General features: G+C 31.0%; 1 protein-coding gene across 3 annotated transcripts in view; it reads left to right on the top strand.

Annotated features, from left to right (window-relative positions):
- LOC113511618 (netrin receptor UNC5C-like) overlaps window positions 1-21,274 on the top strand; it is a 136,741-nt gene that overhangs the window by 71,931 nt on the left and 43,536 nt on the right. For all 3 annotated transcript variants that reach the window (XM_052894511.1, XM_026895285.3, XM_031913450.2), the window contains 2 exons: window positions 8,381-8,475; window positions 14,976-15,542. In XM_052894511.1, the coding sequence (XP_052750471.1) occupies window positions 8,403-8,475; window positions 14,976-15,542 (640 nt within the window). In that variant the 5' untranslated portion in view covers window positions 8,381-8,402. The remainder of the gene's footprint in view (window positions 1-8,380; window positions 8,476-14,975; window positions 15,543-21,274) is intronic.

Here is a 21,274-nt window from a genome sequence, read left to right as displayed (position 1 = left end):
AGTAAATAGTATGAAGAAAAAATAATAATAATATAAAGTATATATAATGATATATAACAAGAAACTACGGTATTGTTCTGTGGCAACCATATAAAGAATGTATTATGAAGAAACATTCAAAATATACCTAATATCTAGATTATATAAGAAACGAACAGTATTTCGTTAAATGTAAATCCTATTGACTCTAAAAACAATAATTTATGACTCAGAATTAATATTATTACGACCAGAGGGAGACTTTGTACAAAAGTCGATTGCTTGGGTACCTCTGTCCCATTCGTGTTTCAACCGTGAAGCAGTTGTGTTTGCATGGCTGTGTTTCGGTTTGAAGGGTGGGATATGGCGTGAATTTACTGGGTACAGAGGAATAACACCCGAGTCTGAGGAGTGGCAACGCATGGGGGGTATCATGGGCGAAACAGTATACTCTGTTATGTCCATAATACTGCTCATGTCTATAGGCGATGGTTACCACTTTCCATCAGGTGGGCCGTCAGCTCGTTTGTCATTCTAAGTTGTATAAAAAAAAAGTTATTGCATAAACTTTCTAATGTATGAATCGACCCACTGAAAATGCATAGAGGCGTTGCATCTCTATGCATTTTTTATCGAATATATCATAGGGAGTGCTCTGATGAACTGTTCGGTTTAATACCATATATTAAATTTCACTATTTTACAAACTGCCATAAACTAAAGTTCCATCCTAATCTTCTGGATGAATGTCAGTTTTCCAACGCGTGTTTTACAACGCACTTTTTTCCTCGCATAACAACGCTCTGGAATCTACATTCAATAACCCTATTTCAAAACCGATACGACATTGTAGCCTTCAAGAAAAGAGCATATTCCTTTTATTAAAAGATCGGCAGCACACCTGTAATTCCTCCGGCGCAGCGGGTGTTCATGCCGTGTGCTTGTTTGCTCCCTGTCTTATAAAAAAAACAAAAATATGGACAAACAGAGAAGCTACCCAAAGGAGTATAACGATATTTCATCACGTAAAAAACTTAATATAAAATAAAAATAAAAAATATATTATATTTATCATCATTTCATATGATATAAAACATTACCTTACTTACTTTATCGGCTATTGGGCAAAAATATGGCCCATTTTCTTCTCAGGTAGCTAACATTGTATTTTAGGCATTTTATGGTGTATAAAAAAAGAAAAAAATCAAAAAGCAATATAAAAAGTCTTTCTCTGTATGGATAATGGTAATACCCCTGTGTGAAGATACTCGGCCACCCTTTTACCATAAAAGATAACTACCCATTACCTACTTGCTCGAGGCTGGCCCGACAATCATATGGTATTCGACATTCTGGTTTTTAAAATAAAACTTTTATAGACTCCGCAACCATAACGTACGTTGCTATACACTTGTAAGTGCTTGTTTTACATATTGTTATCAGCAATTTGTTTTAAATGCAACTTGCAATGTAATCTGGTATTTTTTTTCCTTTATTTTTCAAATACAGCTGCGATGCGGTGTATAGGTCTTGACACAAGATTTTTTGACAATTTATAAACCTCATCACGGCGAAATTAGGAATGACAAACAAAAATGTATAAATAAAATATTGGTAAATGTCATAAGTAAATTATATATTTAATTAATTGTAATAAAAAACTATGTATTTTGTAAGCTTTTAATAATAAACACAATTTGTCTTCACATTAAAAAAAAAAAACAAAAACGAAACGTAGAAACAAACTAATGTAAGAATCTATAGAAACATTTTATGTATATACTCATTCGCTTTGTTTAATAATTCTAGTTTTTTTTTTTTGTAAACCTTAATTAAGATTGAATTGATATATAGATAAATATATATATATATATATATATATATATATATATATATATATATATATATATATATATATATAATGAAATGATAGCCATCTCGTTTCTAATTAATGAACAACATTTTCTAAAAGAAACATCTAAATTTAACAAAAGTATCACAATACATGACTAAAAAATATACTAATGATTTCAACATGCGGACGAGAATACTTTTTTTTATTGTACACGGATTTTCATTGTATCTTTACATGTATCCAATTATAAATGATTGTTAATACACAAGTCTTAACACAGATATTTTAACACAATAGAAAACATGACTGAGCAATATATTCGAATAAGTAAATCCCAATTATAATTCTACAAGCCTTTGCTGGCTATTCTGTATACGTTAAAGATAAAATAAAATTCCTTTCCTGTGTACGATCCTACTCAGGGTCTTATCTATGGGACGTTAGCCAGGCAAAAGCCCAAAGAGACAAAATGCATATACTGCGAATTAACATGGTGATTCATAATATAAATATTATATTTTGTTCAATCGCGTACCGACTACGGTGCTAGTCGAAAATCTTAGCATATCTTTTCATTGTAAAAAAAGCATCCATTTTTCTTGGGTTGGGACCTACTAGTCGTTGCTAATTATTTATTTTCTAGATTTTATGGTCGAATTTGGTGAAATGTCTTTTGAGTACTTATATATGTATAGTAAATTTTGGTCCAAAAATTTGTTTAAGATTCATTATATTTACTATTTCATGTTCCCATCAGATTTTAGAATCCATACTTATAAATCATTTACTTGTATTTACGAGTTAGGTTAAGATTGACTAACTAGTTGTATTAAGGCTTATTTATATATTTCAATATCTATACAAATCATTGTTATTTTCAGATTCTTAGCCGGACGAGTAGGTTTAAAGATTTTTTGTCTTTAAAAACTTCTGACCGGTTGGAAATTTTGACTGTAACATTTTGATAAATCTATATTCTATGTTCATGACAAACCTGACCTTTGGAATAAGCAATTATAGCCTTCAACAAATTTATCGATATATCAGTTGCAGTAAAAACTTATAGGTACCTTAGCCCTATGTTGGCCAAGGTGATTATTGAAATGAACGTTTCTGTAACAGCATTGGTATGCTTCACATATGCTTAGCTAACATTTATCGTGTCGTTTTAATGTGCTGTTCGTGTAATGTAACCATTAAGCATGGGAAACTGTTATATTACTAATTATATAGAATCATGTTAAAATCAATTCATGAATAGTAGTGAAAGCTTTAATGGTAAAAATAGTCTCGTGCAGTTTAAACTTAAAGAATTGAAATTACCCATTCTAATGGTAAACGGGATAACCGTAGCCTGTGGACACTTGGAAGACCAGAAATATTACATTGCTCATCCTTATGAAACCTTATTACATCCTCTTTGATACTGTAGTTTTCCAATACTGTAGTTTCTAAATAATTCTTGGTCCTTTTTTTCTCTCTTCATACACTTGTATGTTCTGAAGAATTACTAAAACTACTTTACGTTAGTATTGATAAGCTCAAAATTTTATTCAAAATCAATTTTTTTTTATGTTATTCTCCTATATGTGGCAGCACTTTGCCACGATCTCTTACTCTCTTGTAATAAACTGCAATCGATGCTTACAGCTATATATACTCTCTATGCCATTATTTGATATTTTTATTAACATACAGCGCCAAATATATAGTCCACTATTCGCAACCTTTCTTACAACTATCAGGCAAGTGATAATCTCTAAAAAATCCATAGAGGAATAATGATAAATTGTTTATGGTCTAAAAAGAAGCAATCTTGTTAATATTATTTACAACATAAGTATTAAAAAATGTTATGTCGACATCAGATTCCTAACCAAAAAGAGTTAATTCTGAAAAATACCTTCCTAAAATGAGAATGTTTAATATATATATTTAGATATAAAACGACATAGCTAGCACAGATACATTTCAATCACTCGAAATGGATAAAACGAAATATATATTCGTAAAGAAGAAAATGGAATATTTTACTATTCCCAAGAGTTTGTCGAATCACTTACGCGCTAGTGGGATAAATGTTTACATCCAAAAGGATATTAGACACAGTGTGAGTATTATGTATTCTGAAATAAATAACGTAGACACATCGTATATTGTATAAAACGTCAGCAACATCGACTCCAATCGTTAACATGTTGAGGATACTGGGCATTGTTTATGAAACTCTCGATAAACGCGACGGAAGCCAGCCTTATCTGAAACAAAACAAAGTGCAGTAACTCTAGAGATGTACACAATAAAGCGTGCTGTAGACTGACGATCGGAGAAGACGTCGCCGTAATCAGATATAAGCGATACGGTGATTTAACAAGCTCGTTTATAATAACTTTGAGATTTATTTCTTGATTATCAATATGATTGTGTTGTAATTTTTATATTAGTGGTATTCAGTCAGCGTAAATATTCATTTGTAGTAGAAGTTATGGTTTCATAATATTCTTGTTTTTAATATTGTATTTCTAACTAACTTTACTTAGATACGGGAAGGGTAGAGGAAATCAAGTACAAAGAACAAACTTTTTAATCATCCCTAAGACAGATTCTTTACATCTCTTGTAACATTTGTAAGAAATACTTCTTTTGCGTTAGGAGACAATATATAGAGTTTATCAACATAATTAGTAATAATAATAGTATTTTTTTTTTTAATCTTTTTCTAAAATCTCTCATTAGCATGAAGGCATTGTATCTAAATATGTAATTAATCATTTAAAAGAAGTATAAAATCCAAGCCGTATGCAATAATTAAAATTATTATCGTTATAAATAAATAAAAAGTCTTTCAGAACTGTTCTATAACAAATCTTTGTCAGCAGATTCTACTGCATTACCGAGGTTTAAAGAACATTTCTAAGACAAAAGTAATATGAAGAAATTAAAAGAAAATAGCAAAAAAATTATCATGAATACTGTAATAACAGAACCTGTTAGAAATATCATCAACGTATGTAAATCACTTTCATAAACTTAGATTATACTGGAATGAAATTCTATAATAAATTTTTGATTTCAAACTAAGTAAAAACATTTTTCACGTAATAAAAAAATGCCTTCGTAAATATGTATATTAGTGTATAATAAATACTTTTAACAATTGTTACAAACATAAATATACATAGTTCAGTTTAATAAGTTATTAAATTTAACTTAAATATTATTTAATTAATTTGAACTTAAATAAATAAATAAACAAAGAATGTAGTACAATGTGAAAATAAATCGACATCAATCTAACGTAGTCGATCTCGGCGTATGTGTCTACGTCACTAATTGCCACTTGAGATCTACAGAAAAAGGAACTGGTCCAGAAGTGCTCGTCTCTCAAGTACCTTGACCTGTACATAAAATTTTCCAAGTCCAATAAAAGTTTGTAAAAAGTATCCCAAATAGACTATCCTTGTACTAATTACAGTACAAACAGTTTCGTTGAGTTCACTCCTAACTCGATTTACAAGTTAGAGTTTTGTATTTGATTAATCGTTACACTGATTTATTGGTTTGCTTATACAATTAGCTTAGAATACCATCAAGTGAATACAGAAAGTTTTAATATCATTTGATTCTATTCAAGGTTATTTAATTGGAGGGACTCTTAAGTAAAGTAAACGAAACACGGTTTATTGTCGCGACGTTAACTTTGTTTACTTGTTAATTTTGTTGAAATTAAATTAATAGCGATAAAAGCATAATATAACTTCAGTTTCGATTTGAGTTTACAATTTGTTGAAGAGTACAAGTGTTTTTCTAATATATGTTTTAATAGTATGTGCACAAGATCCACTGTCAATCACGACTGTAAACATAATAATACATTTACTTATTACATTATATAAGAAGGAAATATGAATACTTTTACTGCAGTAATTGATAGGATTGAGATTGAAATCTCTTCTATATAAATATTATCTCAAGATTTATAAGATGTCATAATTCAATTTACATGAAATGTTCAATCTGTCATTAAAGATTTTCCAAATGTATTTGTAAATATTATTAATAAACTGTAATTCTAACTCCTACGGATCAAACTGCATATATATTTTTAAAGATGAAGATTTCCTTTGTCTAAAATTTACAAGATTTAATATATTTCCGGCGAACGATTTCAAACCGCCTATAACTACGAAGGCTGATGTGATAAAAACTGGATCAAAGACAGAAACCGACAACTAGGGAGTAATAGCTCTGAATACGATTCGTTCCAAATATTATTTGAATTTCATCTCTATAGCTTACACACCACAAGCCTACTTACCGCAGTCAATAATGGGACCGTTTATTTTTTTCGTAAAATGCCCCAAAAGGACCCAATTAGTTACGGTACTATGCCATACTAAAATGTTTAGTTGTACCATAACATAATGGTATGGGCTTGGAGTTGACGAATTACACCAACCGGAAATTTATAATGGACTGTTTAATATTCTAAATTCGTTCACTTGCAACAGGGCTATGTTTTACAAAATAGCAGCTTTAAAAGTGCTTCAAGGTATAAAAATGTGTAGCGTAGTGTAAAGCAAATTAGTGTATCAAATAACACTATCTGTATCTTGTATTTTTGTATTAATTTATTGTTATTATTAATGTTTAGCTCGTGTTACACAAGAAGAATAGATTTCTTTTTTTATATTCTACAATAGTACTTCTTCAATTATTCTTTCAGACATGTCATTTCAGTCATGACAATAATTTTTAGTTAAATCCTAAGCTATCTTAGTATTGGCCAAGAGTTGATTAACTATATAATTCACCAAAACGAAAGTACGAATAAAAACTTCTTGTAGAAAACATTATTGGCGTATGCAAAATAAGTGGCACCTGATACTATGTAAATAAACCAGCAACATAATACTTCTCATCAATTACATTTTAAAGTCTCATGCATAATAAACGGACATAAAATTTGAATAACATCTAAATTAAACAAGATAGTAACAATTAATTAAACAATCCACGATAATATATTAACAAAAACGGCAATGTACTATAGAAACATGGATCTTGCTTACATGAAATAAATCGAATAGTAAGAAAGATAAATCCACATTCCAACATCCCAAATTAGGAGTTTCTATGCAATCGACACCAGATGAAAAGATAGTAATAATTTACAACCCGGAACATCTAGTGCTCCCGCGCACAACAATATATTACTTCTCAATATGGTTTTACACTTACTTCTTGATAAAATGTGAAGGCGGCGTAACTTTTATCTTTCATTGTTTGCTACGACAGTGATATCGTTTAGTTAGCATTAGAAAATTCTCTCTTTTTATTTTTATTCATGTAAAGATCTAAACTGTTTCTATATTTACACCAATGTTCCCACTTTTTCCTTTAATTACTTGAAACACAATTGTGTTTTAATTAATTAAAGAAAAAAGTGTTGATGCAGGTCTATCTTCATCCGCATTTTATAACTAATAAATCAAAAATGATATGAGCATGCTGTATAAAATCAAATTAAATTTGCTTTTTTGTTAAAATAATTAATTTCAAGCCTGGAGGTTCAAATTTTGCAAAAAATCTTGAACGTTACATCAAAGTTACAAAATCGAACAGATAATCCTAAGAATGAAACATTTTATTTCTTTGTTAAAAAAGTTGACTACAGCTATACTTTGTAAAAAAAAAAAATACTGCCCTAATCGAAGATAAATTTTATCCCAATCAGGGTATTGTTAATATAATTCGCTGAAGCAATTAAAATCTCTATATACATGTATTATCACATTAATAAATGCTCCACTTTAAGTCCATTGGCCGACACTATCGTAACAGATTTTATGATTGCTATAAATTAGCACGAATTTGCAACGACTGCCCAGAGAAGTGAACATTAAAATGGCATTACTTCTATCCTTAGACAGCTCCATTTAAAATGATATATTAGGCTGATAAGCCGCAATTGGACATCTGTTTAGACTTAGCCTTTCTTAACCATGCAAAAGCTAGTATTTATTATTGTTTAATAATGAAAATTATATTTCTACCAATTCTTCGTCAATTGATCAATATCACCAATTGATTTTACTTTAAATTAGGTTATTAAACATTAATAAAATTCAGGTAAAAAAATATGTAATTAACATAAAAATAATTGAAAATGAATATATTGGCAGAGTACTAGTAATAGGTGAGGATGAAGCCAAGTCAGTTGATTCATAAATGGAAGTTGACCAGATAAAGCAATTATAAGCAATAAGCTTTCTGGAACTCTTCTTTCCAAACATTTCTTTCCAAATTTAAATTTAAATCCTAAACCTAAATTCCAGCCAGCAAACATAAATTCTAAAATTGAGTATAGACTTTTCAAATTTGGAATTATTCCTAAAAGAAATGCTTGAGTTTAAAAAACATATTGTTCCAAAAACAAATTACGGCAACAGCCACTATTGTCCAGTCCACCTGCACGGAGCGTGCCCTCAAAACTAAACAAATATTAGCCAGCTTTCACGTACTCAAATAGGCTTATTGTTTTAGGTGATGCGTGCACGCGTGTGAAATGATGGCGCGGAGGAGGGTCTTGCTCCTCTTGCTTTGGGTGGTCGCCGCAGCCGACGCGGACAGTAAACATGGTGAGTTTCAACTCTTTTCCTTGACCTTTTAGATGCTTTTTTTGTAAGTTACGAGTTGTTACCATGAATATTTAATATTTTACTTCAAAACAGAATTTAATTTTTCTTACAAAATAAATTGAAATATTTATTAACTAAGCCGACGTACGTCCAAAAGTAATTGATGGAAAATTTGCAAATATATGTTATTAGTTATATAGCTTTCATGGAAGTAATATGTATGGTCTAAATCTCTATAAAATAAATAGTCCGTGGTTGGCCTAAGCGTTTATAATTAGTTTATATATATACTAAAGTTATAATTTTTATTTAGTCGAAATAAATTTTAAGAAAACCAAAGGATTATGATTTTTAAATATTTAATTATAGTTTTGCACACATTAAAATATGTCTATAGTGCAGACTTAATGCCTAATGACATTCTCTACCAGTCAACCCTTACGGTAAACAAAGAAGGTAAAAGACTGTGCATTGATTTGACAAAAATAATTCGTAAATTAAATAGATATTTTGAGAGATAATATAAATACATTAATACATTTTAAGATAAATATACATACAAAAATAATTTTAATAATTTATTATACCATTACAGATATGTTCTACAAGCTTTCCTATAGTTTGTGTAACTATGCATAATAAGAGTAATATAAATTTACGACCATTAATAACTTTATGTGGCAACATAAGAAAAATTAATTTGAAATTTAAACGAGGTCACAGCGATAAAATATCCTAACATTTTTCCATGATGACCTCGGTAGGTGAGAGATAGTAAGTAGGCACTTACTTAAGCTCACAACGTTTATCTTGGAGAAATTTTACAAAAAGCGATTCATTATCTATGCCCGAAAAAATATCTAAGAGGGTGATAAAAAATATAACGTCACACCACTCGAAGACTTTGCACGTAATCTCGAATCAGATAACTGAAGGTACGCAGCAAAAAAGGTAACTGTCGCTGCCCGAAGAAACGCTTCAGAAAGCCATCGCGATGAGACAGAAACTAAAAAAAATGATGATAAAAAGGGCGATACTATAACGCGAGTCGATGAAGCAAAAAACGTTATTTTGTCACGATCTAAGTGCTACTTCCGAACACGACAAACCCATTAAAATATTCTTCAATGTCCATAGCAGTCTCGTTATATCTAATATACTCACGCCGTACCGTGTATAATATAAAAAGCGAATAGTTATTTCACGAAAAAATCATTGCTATCAATAGACAAAAAAAATGTAATTGGAAGACGACCATAAATTTAAATTAATGTTCGGAAATTAATGTGATGCGATTACATATAAATACGACTACATACCTGTTTTTTATATTACGAATTTAAATTATTTGGTAGTTAATTTTTATAGGGATATAGTATACAAAGCGACAAAATCCAGTATTTCTGATCTGTATCCGGTATAGAAAAACTTAGCTTCTCAAATAAACTATTTATAATCGAACCAAATAATAATCAGAGAGCAATTAATTGGATAATACTATAGAAAGATCTCGAACACTTATAAGAATTTTTATTATAAGATACGACAGGATAAGCAATTATACCATAATTCCAAGATATTTTATTTGATTCAGAAATCGGAGTTCCATTAGCGTTGAAATAGGAAACGGCCACTCAAGCACACCTCACAGCTGCTATGAATGAAACAGAAAATAATGGCGAAGGACTCCCAGGAGACGCCATTATAACTCGACTAACAAAGGGATTATCTTGTTTGGGCCCATCTTGACTGGTACTCGACGACTCTTTGTATATATCGTGTTACATTTCTAATATAAAAGGTGGCTATTCAATCAGTTTTTGTGGGTGTGGTCGGTTTTTCTCATTCTTGCAGCAACGGTGAGAATTTGTCGATGCATTCAGTGAAGCATGCTTGAATGATAATTTTTGTATGGAGATTTTTGCACCTTGCTAATGTATTGTATATATGTATTTTGTTTTCAAACAAACCTGTTTTGTGTTCTTTTATGTTTCTTATTCTTGCATAAATATGAATTTAATTATAGTTCTAGATTTGAACACCTCATTGACGAATAGTCCATAAAAAATATTGTGCTTTATCATTTGAAACATTTTAAATTTTTTATATATACTTTGTAGGGATGTAAAATAAAATCTTAAAATATTAATGTAAATATTTGTCAGGAGTGTTACTTTTCTATGTTATAAACAAAAAATATAGCAATGATAACTAAAAATAAAGTGTTCACTAGTATTGATTAATTTGCAATTATAAAGTTTTAGATCCAATTGATTTTTAATCTCCTTTACTTATAATTTAAAATGACGTGTATATAAATATTATACATTTAAAAGTTTTTTGATATTAGTTATTCGACCTAATCTGGTATTATAGAGGATACTTTTTATGGTAGTAGTCTGCGTAATTATTGATTTATAAATATTTAAGTAATCATGTATCCACTATTATGTATGTATATGTATACACTACACATAGAGTTAATATTTTAATTTATTATTTTATAAATAAAAAAAGTTATCGTAATTTCAAAAACAGTAGTCAAAATAATTTTGTTTATCCACATCTTACGGAGTGCATTTAAATCTAATATAATCGGAAGCAATCTCCTTGGTTAGTGTCTTGTTATCGTCAACATTACCATATATCTATATTTAACTGTCCACTGCTGAACATAAGCCTCCCGCTTTGGGGTATCTGCCAGTAGTTGCCACGCTTGGCATGTAAATTGGCAACCACAGTTAGGCTTTGGAGATATTTTAAGAGGGACACTGCTGCCTAATGTCTAACTGTAACTATGACCTAATCTATGCCGGGAACACATAGCCATGTCCTCCTTATTTACATCAAATTTATGCATGTATTTATAGCAAATATCTAAATATTCACATGTATTAGTTTGACTATGAGTATGTATGTGTATGTATCTATGACCTATTGCACTTATATAAAAAAGTTGTCACGCAATCGTTAGATCCACAGATGGTTTCACATGTCCCCCTTTTGATTTGCTTTCGGTAATATTTCAGGACCGCGCCTACATCTCCATTAACTAGATCGAGTGCATCTTTTTATGTCTCTCTTAACGTTAAGTGCATTTACGAGTAAAACTGCATCAAGAACGGGAGGCGTCTTCGTCTCAACGGATGCGAATGCAACGGTTGAATGTTTTATTACGCCTTCTTCGAACAGATTTATCAGAACTCACGTATTCTGCTCACAACTGATTTATTTATACAATACTCTTATAAACTTATGAAGGTTTATCGTGCACTCAAAGAAAAAAAAAACAGACGGGTTTAATGTACGATATCTCTGCACCATTAGAAGATTGAAGAGTTTTATACGTTCTGTATTCGGCTCGAGAGCCACTTAGTTGATGTTATTGGGCGCATGTGTTATGTTTTAGTGATAAAATGTGTGAGCCTCTCATTTAATTTTTAATAGACACTATTACTCAACTTGTTTTCTTTACAGATAGAGATGGATTTTTATTGTTCATTCCACGATCACTGGTTCGAAGTTTACTTCTAATATAGCTTAATCTTTATAAAAAAAAAAATATTTATTTTTTCTTTAAGACTTTATTGTACATACCAATTATTTATAAAAATATGACAGAGAGACAAAAAATATATATTTTAACGATTTATGAACGTGTACTTATACATTTAAAACGTTTTAGTAATAATTTTTAAATTAAACGAAGCAACGTCCTCAATTTAAATACATTAAAGCAACAAGAATTTGTTCCGGACGTTGATTAAGCATAGCCCATCAATAAAGTCCTTCTCTATCTAGAATAGCAACGATCTAAACCTTAATTATTCGAATACCGAACAAAATGACAGGAGGCGGCTCTTTCCATCTGTTAATGACGGGATGACGCCAATTCGATGGGCGCTCAGTTTGTTTTTAGATCTCGTTAGTAGTCACCCTGAGAATTCGAACATTCATCAGCCTATACATATTTCACTTCGTGTCGTGGCGATAAGGCATTTCTCCATTTACATTCATTATGTGATTTCTTTGGCGCGCGTCTATTTTAAATGCGACTGTATTTTAAAACTATGAAAACACACTATCTATTAATTTTGTATTATTCTAATCTTACGATGAGAATCCAACAACTTAATGACGTGTTAAACGAATGTTGATATTGAATTATGGCCTTGAGGTCACAGTCACTATTGAAACGGTTAACAAGATGAAAGATGTACTAACATTGATTGATACCGTAAACATTCTATAGTTACGCGTTCTGATTGCACCATACGTATATTTATAATTTACAACAAGTTCGTGACGTGCATTCGTTTTAGTTGTGCTTCTTGTATGTAGTATGTACCAACGAACAGTTTCGTTACTTGTAAGATAACACTTTAATAAGCGTGAATACTTCATTCAGTATAAAAGACGACCTACATTACAAAAGCATTCATTTGAAATACAGTCGTGAGACGACAGATGGAGATAACTAAAGAAATAATTGTTAATTAAAATTCGGATGAAACGATCTCCTAGCCGGAATTATCGTAGAGAACATTCATATTACGAAAGTGACAAACCAGTTATTAATCAAATCGGAGTGCTAAAAACCAATTAAAATTGACGAAGCAATGAAGTGTTACCCAATCCAACGGTAATAGGAGTCAGACATGGGATAAACAGGCCATAATGAAATGCTTGCTAAGCTTCGTACGCTCAACAGAATGTATAATTGACCTCACCTCCATCAGTATAAACGAGTATGTGACATGAAGCTAGATTCAACATTATCGATCGACACGTAATTAAGTAATCATGAGTTGTTTCGTCTTGTTTCTTATGTCTGTTAACCTTAAATCTATTATTAGATTTAAAATTGTGTGCACATAATACAAGTTAATTACATGCAGCAAGACAATTACAGCATATAAATTGTTTAAACATCTAAAAAGAAACTGGAGGTTTGTAATATCTCATTAAAATTTGTTAAGTTGAAATATTTTCACTCATTTAAAGATCTGGTAATATTTTCATAAATGTGTCACAAAAACTCTACCATTAAGAATACGAATTACAAACCTCCGTCCCCTAAATATAGGTCAGTAACACCTGAGAGTCCTCAAGGCAAATTGGAATTTTAATGATTTGATGTGGAGGTCGCTAAGCACCGCGACGAGCAGGGAAAAACGACTCCCGAAACAAATCCTATTAAGGAAAAATAGATCCCAGTAGGAAATAGCGTTCGACCCCACGAAAACGGAAATAGAAATAAGCTGAACGGAAGTGAAACTAATTAAGTTATCCTCAGTTCGCGCAAGTTGTGGTTTATTTTCGTATCGTCTTCAAATAATACAGTCTCGGTATTACTGTCAACACTGTTGAAAGTGTAACACACACTGATGTGCTGATAGCAATTTCTGAGCGAAATTCTGAAAGGGATATTTAAATTTTGTTGCCAAATAAATTTGAACTTTGTCGCTTCGCTGGTGAGATAAATTTGGTTTGGAGACACCCAAAATCGTAAAGTAGGGTGTACAGTATCCAAATATCTATGTTTTGCGTGTAAATAGGCGCGACTGAGGCGTCAAACCAGGTGCGGGTTTGAGAGAAATCGATGACGAGGCACGGAGGGTCGTGTTAATATGACAGTTGCAGTTTGTTCCTAATGGCGTCGTATAATTTAACTTTGTACAATTAGATAGTATTTATATCAAGACTATTAGTTGAGTTCATGTTAACGTCAGGTTTTATAAACAGCTAGTGACTAAATCTTGCAAGATGAGTATGATTTAACAAACCTTAAATATTCTCAGGATAAATGCGTGTAGCTTGTTTTATCGCTGCTGACTTTATAGGTATTGCGCATGCAAGTATTTCTACTTACAGCATTCACGTGACCACCTAGTGAGTTTATGTATTTGTATTCCTACATTCAATTATAAACCTGTCGTATAAACTTTTCCATATTTAAGCCTATATGAAACAATATTTTATTATAATGATATTTTATATTTATTCATATAATTTTTTATTACTTTACTACTATTTCTTTGAGGGTAACGTCCTCTGGTGTCAAAAACTTCTAAGATGCGACATACTTATTACATAATAGGAGTAGTGAATGAAATAAAAGTCTACATAAAAATATTAGTAATCGTCATATACATATAATAATACACTACCTAAACGTCATATATAAAATAATACACTACCTAAACATCACAGTATATACTGTACCGCCCGTAAGAATTTTTTGTTGCTTCTCCTAAGGATTATGGTACTACATGTTATACTAAATATTGCGAAAAGCTCATCTAGGATATCATCTATTCTTTGGATTGTTTTGTTTTTCATCATCGTAACAATTCATTTATTTCTTTTAGGGACAGATATATCTGTATCATCTTTATTTATATAATCATCATTTTAGCCATTATTTTTCCATTGCTCAACATAGGCCTTTATAAAATGTCATATTTATATAATGTAAACTTGTTTTTCCTTTGTTACAGAAACAAATACAACTGAATCAGACCATACAACGACAATTCCAACACCGCCCATACCTCTTCGTCCTGAATATGCCCATCCCGCCGGAGTAGAAGCACTAGATCCATATAATTCAGAAAAGAATCGACCTCCACCTCATCATAGAGATTATTTAGAAGAAGATTACGATCATGAATCACACAAAGAAGACGATCATGACAATAGAGACGATGCTGATGAGCTACCGTCTTTGTCCGGAGATCATTTGTTGCAAAGTTCCACAGATGACCTTCCAATGTTCTTGCAAGAACCTCAACATGGTTTTGTAGTTAGAAATAAGCCAACTACACTAAGATGTCAAGCCGCTAATGCTCTCCAAGTTTATTTCAAATGCAATGATATGAAATCAGATGCTAGTACGCAATTCGAATTTGTTGATCCACAAAGTGGCGTAAGGATTGTGGAGGCGGAATATAATGTCACAAGAGATCAATTGGAAGACTATTTCGGTGATAGATTTGCGTGTACATGTTTTGCTTGGAGTAGCAGAGGAAACATTAGAAGTCAACCGGCTATCCTCGAATTGGCATGTAAGTAAAAGACCCTACTAAATATGGAGTTGCCCCAAATTTTATTCGGCATATTTTAATTTTTAAATTTTATTGTCTAAAGTTTATTCCAGCTATACTTGTGGATTCTCAACGTTTGTCTCTTTCTGTGCCTTAATGTTTAAAAGGTCCATATAAGTTTTCATTGTAAAATGCTAACCTATTGATACATAGATAATTTCATTTCACTCATATTTGGTTGAAATTCACGCTCAATGATTTCATATAAAAAAGTATTAAAGAAATTAATTATGTATTTAGATTATTAATAAACTTCACTGAACACAAACCTTCTTAAAATGTTTACACAGATATTCTAAGTAATAAAAACAACATTGTGATATGATAGGATATAATAAAATAATATTACAAGAAAATGTACGATATAATACGTATAACTTCTTTTATTAAGCTCTTATCGCTAATAAAAGGAAAAAGGGTCTGAAGAAAGCTCATTCTTATACGGCTGTCGACATAATTTTCCGTATTCTTATATAATGTCGTCAATTATATGGGTAACAATAGCTTTGATATGTCACAATAAATTCGGAATAATCATATGATTAAATTAAACTGAATTAAATTGGCATTGCTGTAGGTGAAATAGATTTGGTATATTATATATCACAAATTATATTATATTAATACGCAATATTGGTGACTGATTAACAAATATCGTGTTTGAGTAATCAGACCGTAATTATTTCAGACGTTGAAATGTCTGTCATAATTGAAACTTAATTAAATCGCTTTGATATACTGATAATAATTTAACAGTAATCAAATCATCAAAAATGTGCAATAAAATGAAAATACTGGTACTATGAACAATATTGAATTGTGAACTTCTTTCATTATTTGCTTAAAAAACTTAGTTACTATTAATCTCAATGTAAAATAAAAATAATATTAGTTTTGCCTCTAACTAACAGACTAGATAGTAGTCTCATTTGTATTTATAATTCTTTTTTACATGTGTGACAATGCTTTAAAATATAAGATCATTTTTGGGTATCCTATAACCAGTATAGACTCATCATCATCACATCAGCTTTTAACTGTCCACTGCTGAACATAAGCCTCCCCTCTGGGGGGTTTCGCCAGTAGTTACCACGCTTGACAGGCGATTTGGCAACCGCAGTTAGGCTTTAGAGATGATTTAAGAAGGACGCTGCTGCCCATCCCTCACCATCCCCTAGTCGTCTCTTACAACACCCACGGAAAGGAAGAAGGAGCCCATACTATGCTGGTACTACACAGCACTCATGTCTAGCTACAATATTAGTAAATTAATCTATGATAAGCTTATTATAATGACTTCCAATTTCATTTATTTGTTATTTATCTAACTTCGAAATGAGCAAGAATATCTTTTGAAAGTTTATACTAAAACGAATGCCACTTTATGATCCTAAAACGAAAGATAAACATTAAAATTTTAAAATATTATTTACTGATACGAGAATTGCCAATAAACACGTCAGTGTCTTCGTTTATAATATTAAAAGCTTGAAAAGTTTATATCCGGTCTCTGGCACGTTACATTTCATCGAAACTCATAATTCGTCTGTTTCCGTAGACCAATTTAGATTAACCCAGTTCGCTTCGTCGTTTCTTTGCGTGTATTCAATGTTTTCTTGGAGATTTACCATGAAATCCTATCACGAGAACAATTTTTACTTAAGCTTCATCTAAAATCATCACTTCCTTTTGTTTGTGCGATACTAAAAATAGATTTACTCATAATTTTATTATGTTCTGTATCAGTAAAGGATATACTAAATGTTTTAATAGTTTAAGTACCTTTTAGAGACTAAAGTTCGCCAATTCAATTCATATATATTTATAGTATGTTTATTAAATACAGCATAGAGTTGTAATTCTAACAGGATTTTCAGTGTTTAAGCTTCAAACTGTCTATACAGACTCTCTATCTGTCTATACTAACCCTCAATCTTTTAACAATGAAAGTCTGTTTCAAAATTAACGGTATATCTGATTTCCCCTCACTTTACAGTTTACTAGTGAGTTAAGTATGATTAATTTTAAAGCTACGTAAAATATAAATCAAATTAGTAATCAAAATATTTTCTTACTATAGTAAAAAATAGTACAAAATACATTTTGTACTTAAGAGAACATTACTCAAACAATAAAAGAAACAATTTATCACGCAGTAATTCAGTTTCCTAAAACGGAAACCGTGACCACCAAATCCTCAAGATGCATGGACCATTTATATTATTGTTCATAAACTCTATTACAGCAGCTGGGCTCGATTAAATTCAATGCTCGCCAGAGGTAAATCTTCTGTGCATATTAAATAAATGTCGGTCGGTCCGTTCGTCAGATTTATGTGGGTTGCGCAACATTCCCTATTAGAGGTAAGGCTCGGCTTCCACCAAAGAGATCGTTAGTCGGACGTAGACAGGCTATATACACAAACAAGGTGTACTCTGGAATAGGTTAATACATTTCTTTATTTTGCCTCCAAAAAGCCCCAGGGAAATAATGTCACACTGATTGCTCATCTAAATAGATTTAAAGTATTACTTGTGTAGATTTGTTAAAGCTAGAAATTGTTGGTATTTGGAATTTATCTTCATTGGTATAATAAATTTGTATCTTTCTCTTTTTTATGACCTGTTAAAATAAGATTAATGCTGTTAAATATTGTATAGTTTATTGTAATCAATATTTCATTATTTCATTACCATTACATCTCATTTTAGTGTTGGGAGAAACATCAGGCAGTTAAGAATCAAACCAACTCCGCAATATACTGGCTTATTGTGTAGAAATGGATCACCCAATCACAAGTTCTGATTTAAAATACTTGATACCTTAGATCACAGGAGTGGTTATATGTGAGAGTTGACCATAAGCTTATAGGCTGTATATTTCGCGGTCAATACTGTAATTATATTTTCGCTTGGTTTGCAGTAACCGTTTCAGCTTCTTTGCCATTATTAGTTGAAAAAAAAATCTTTTACAATAAATCTCCAGATCGACAATATACATTTTATATGAAAAGTTACGCAATACTTTGCTATTATGTGTCTTTCTATTTTTAAAGCTCATACAATACCAAATCAGATGTTAACTGTCCACTGCTGAACATAGGCCTTCCTCATAAGAGAGGTTTTGCTAGTAGTTGCCATGCTTGGTAAGCGAGTTGGTAGCCGTACATATACTTTGATAATATTTTAAGAGGAACGCTGCAGCCCATCCCTCGACTGTTATATTTCCTTAGTTGCCTCTTACGACATTTACGGGAAAAGGTGGCTATTCTATTTTGGTACCACACGGCACAGCATTTTAATAAATTAAATTTTTTTAATTAGAAATTCCAATTCCAATTTACAGTATAATTTCTCTTATTAGATCTTACAAGATTATTCTACGAAAAATAAATTGACACTTAGCATCTTGAAGATTTGAATTCTTTTAACAAATAACTTTTATATTGGACTTTCTATTCTCTCCAACGTTGAAGTCATTGAATTCTTTATTGGTGTGATAATGACCACAGATATCTGATACAACACATCCACTTACGTAATAGTTTTTATCTTTACTGACAATACTTGAATATTGACATGAAATTGAGCTGTTACGTAATTAACAACGGCACCGCTGAAACTACCTTTGTTAGACGACGACCGATTGCGTTCGCGTACTATATTGATCGTATCAAATTGGTACCCTCAATAAAGTTTTATTACCGGACAAGTTTCACAGTCTACTTCATAATTATGTTTCGTGCCTGCTCTAGTACTAAAAGCTTATTTTTTTGGTACATCTGGTCATGTTACTTTAATAAAAGATGCATATCTATAAAGTTCTAATTTCTGTCTCTAATAATCGAATTTTCTTGTAAATAATCGAAATTAATAAATTAAAAGATTCACGAATCGAAAGTTACACTAAAGGGTATCGGTTATGCTTTAGCAATAATTGTTTGCCAATTTATATCGAGCAAGAATTTAATTTCTTGAATATTTTTTTTTATCATACTTTTTACGAAAAAGTACTTTTCATAAAATAATAAAAATATAGCAAGCGATATACTAAATAGACTGCAAGCTACAAAATAAGGATATCTTACTTAGCTCACGCTTACCTTAGTGCAAATGGTAACATACAAACATTTTTCGTTATAACGTCATTCATGTAGGTATGAGTATAATAATGTTTAAACACAGAGAAATATTAAGAATACAACATATGACACTGAAACACCTTTGCTTTAAAACATCCTATGAGAAGATCTTCCTAACTCCACCATGGCATCTCTGAAAGAACTCATAAACGTCTAAATATACACAGAACAGGAGAGATCCTCGCTCGCTAATTGCGCGAACCATCCGTGTGTAATACGACGCCCTAAATTTTCATCCCGACAGTTTTAATTGTACTCGGAGAGCTTTAAATATACACTCAAGTGGTATCTATGTTGCTATTAATGATAATACATACAGAATCGTAAGTGCACGTAAAAGTGTCAGTAGTAAGTCTTTGCTTGGAAATTTACTGTTTCAAAGGTGGTATGCTGTGTTTTCATGTTCGTATTCGAGTCTTAGTTCACGTGTTCGCCAGCTAAATATAGTGGTCGTTTGGTAGTAAATTTAAATAGCTAAGGTTGAGTTTTTTAAATAGTCTTATATTTATTACATTATTAATACCTCTTTTAACTGTCTTTCATATATTAGGGTACAATTATGTAATGGTATGCGGTATATCATTGCCTTCTTACTTTGCTTTTTGTCATTTTGTTTTTTTTTTATAGATGTATTTATGGAATAGTACCTATTTGTTGAAGAAAATAATAAAGAATTTTTATTTATTCAATAAATATAATTAGCCCTTAGATTATATAGATAGAGTGTCTCCGTAGAAATGCTTCGAGAAAAGCGAGTCACCTTTTTTATTCAGTTTTGCGTGATAAATAGTTATGAGTGATTCCTTTATAACTTCTATATTTATTTTGTCTTATAATTTCTGCACCTGCTCATTCATTTTATTTATTAAAATAATTAAATATAGATACGTCAAGATATATTGTGAGCGTAAGTGTATAATACAGTAATAAAAAAAAAATGAGTCAACTAATTTGACAATTAGCTGACAAAAAGTTGACCAGTTTTTGAGGCTCGATGCTCTATCTATATAACTTAAAAATTAGTCTGATTCTTCAAATGTCGAAAAGTATCCTACTTTTAATCGTTGTCATTGTTGTATCGTTGTCACAATAAATTTATTCGTTCATCTACACAGTCTACGGTTAATATAATGCACTCGATTAGTGGAAAATCATCAAAAAACTTATAATTAATACTATAATACTGTAACATTCTTAATGAGATTACTATTTTGTCTCTATCGATTCGACTATCTATTTCATTATGTACAAAAATTATGTTATCAAAAATATTTCTCATTAAAAGCGTAATATTTAGAGATCCAATGAGTAATCGCATTTCAAGTCTCTATTCTAACACAATATCTCCTATTTTATCTACTACTAGCTGTTATACAAAAATTATGCTATCGAAAGTATTTCTTATCAAAAGAACAATATTAAGGCAGCCAATGAGTAATCGCATTTCAAGTCTCTGTCCTAAAACATTATCAACATTATCCTATTTTATCTACTACCAGCTGTTGTACAAGAGTTATGTTATCGAAAGTATTTCTTATCAAAAGAGCAATAT

This window comes from Galleria mellonella, unplaced genomic scaffold (genome assembly GCF_026898425.1).
Source record: "Galleria mellonella isolate WM207_F2 unplaced genomic scaffold, CSIRO_AGI_GalMel_v1 utg213, whole genome shotgun sequence".
Classification (NCBI taxonomy): domain Eukaryota; kingdom Metazoa; phylum Arthropoda; class Insecta; order Lepidoptera; family Pyralidae; genus Galleria; species Galleria mellonella.
This window is presented reverse-complemented; position numbering and strand designations above follow the sequence as displayed.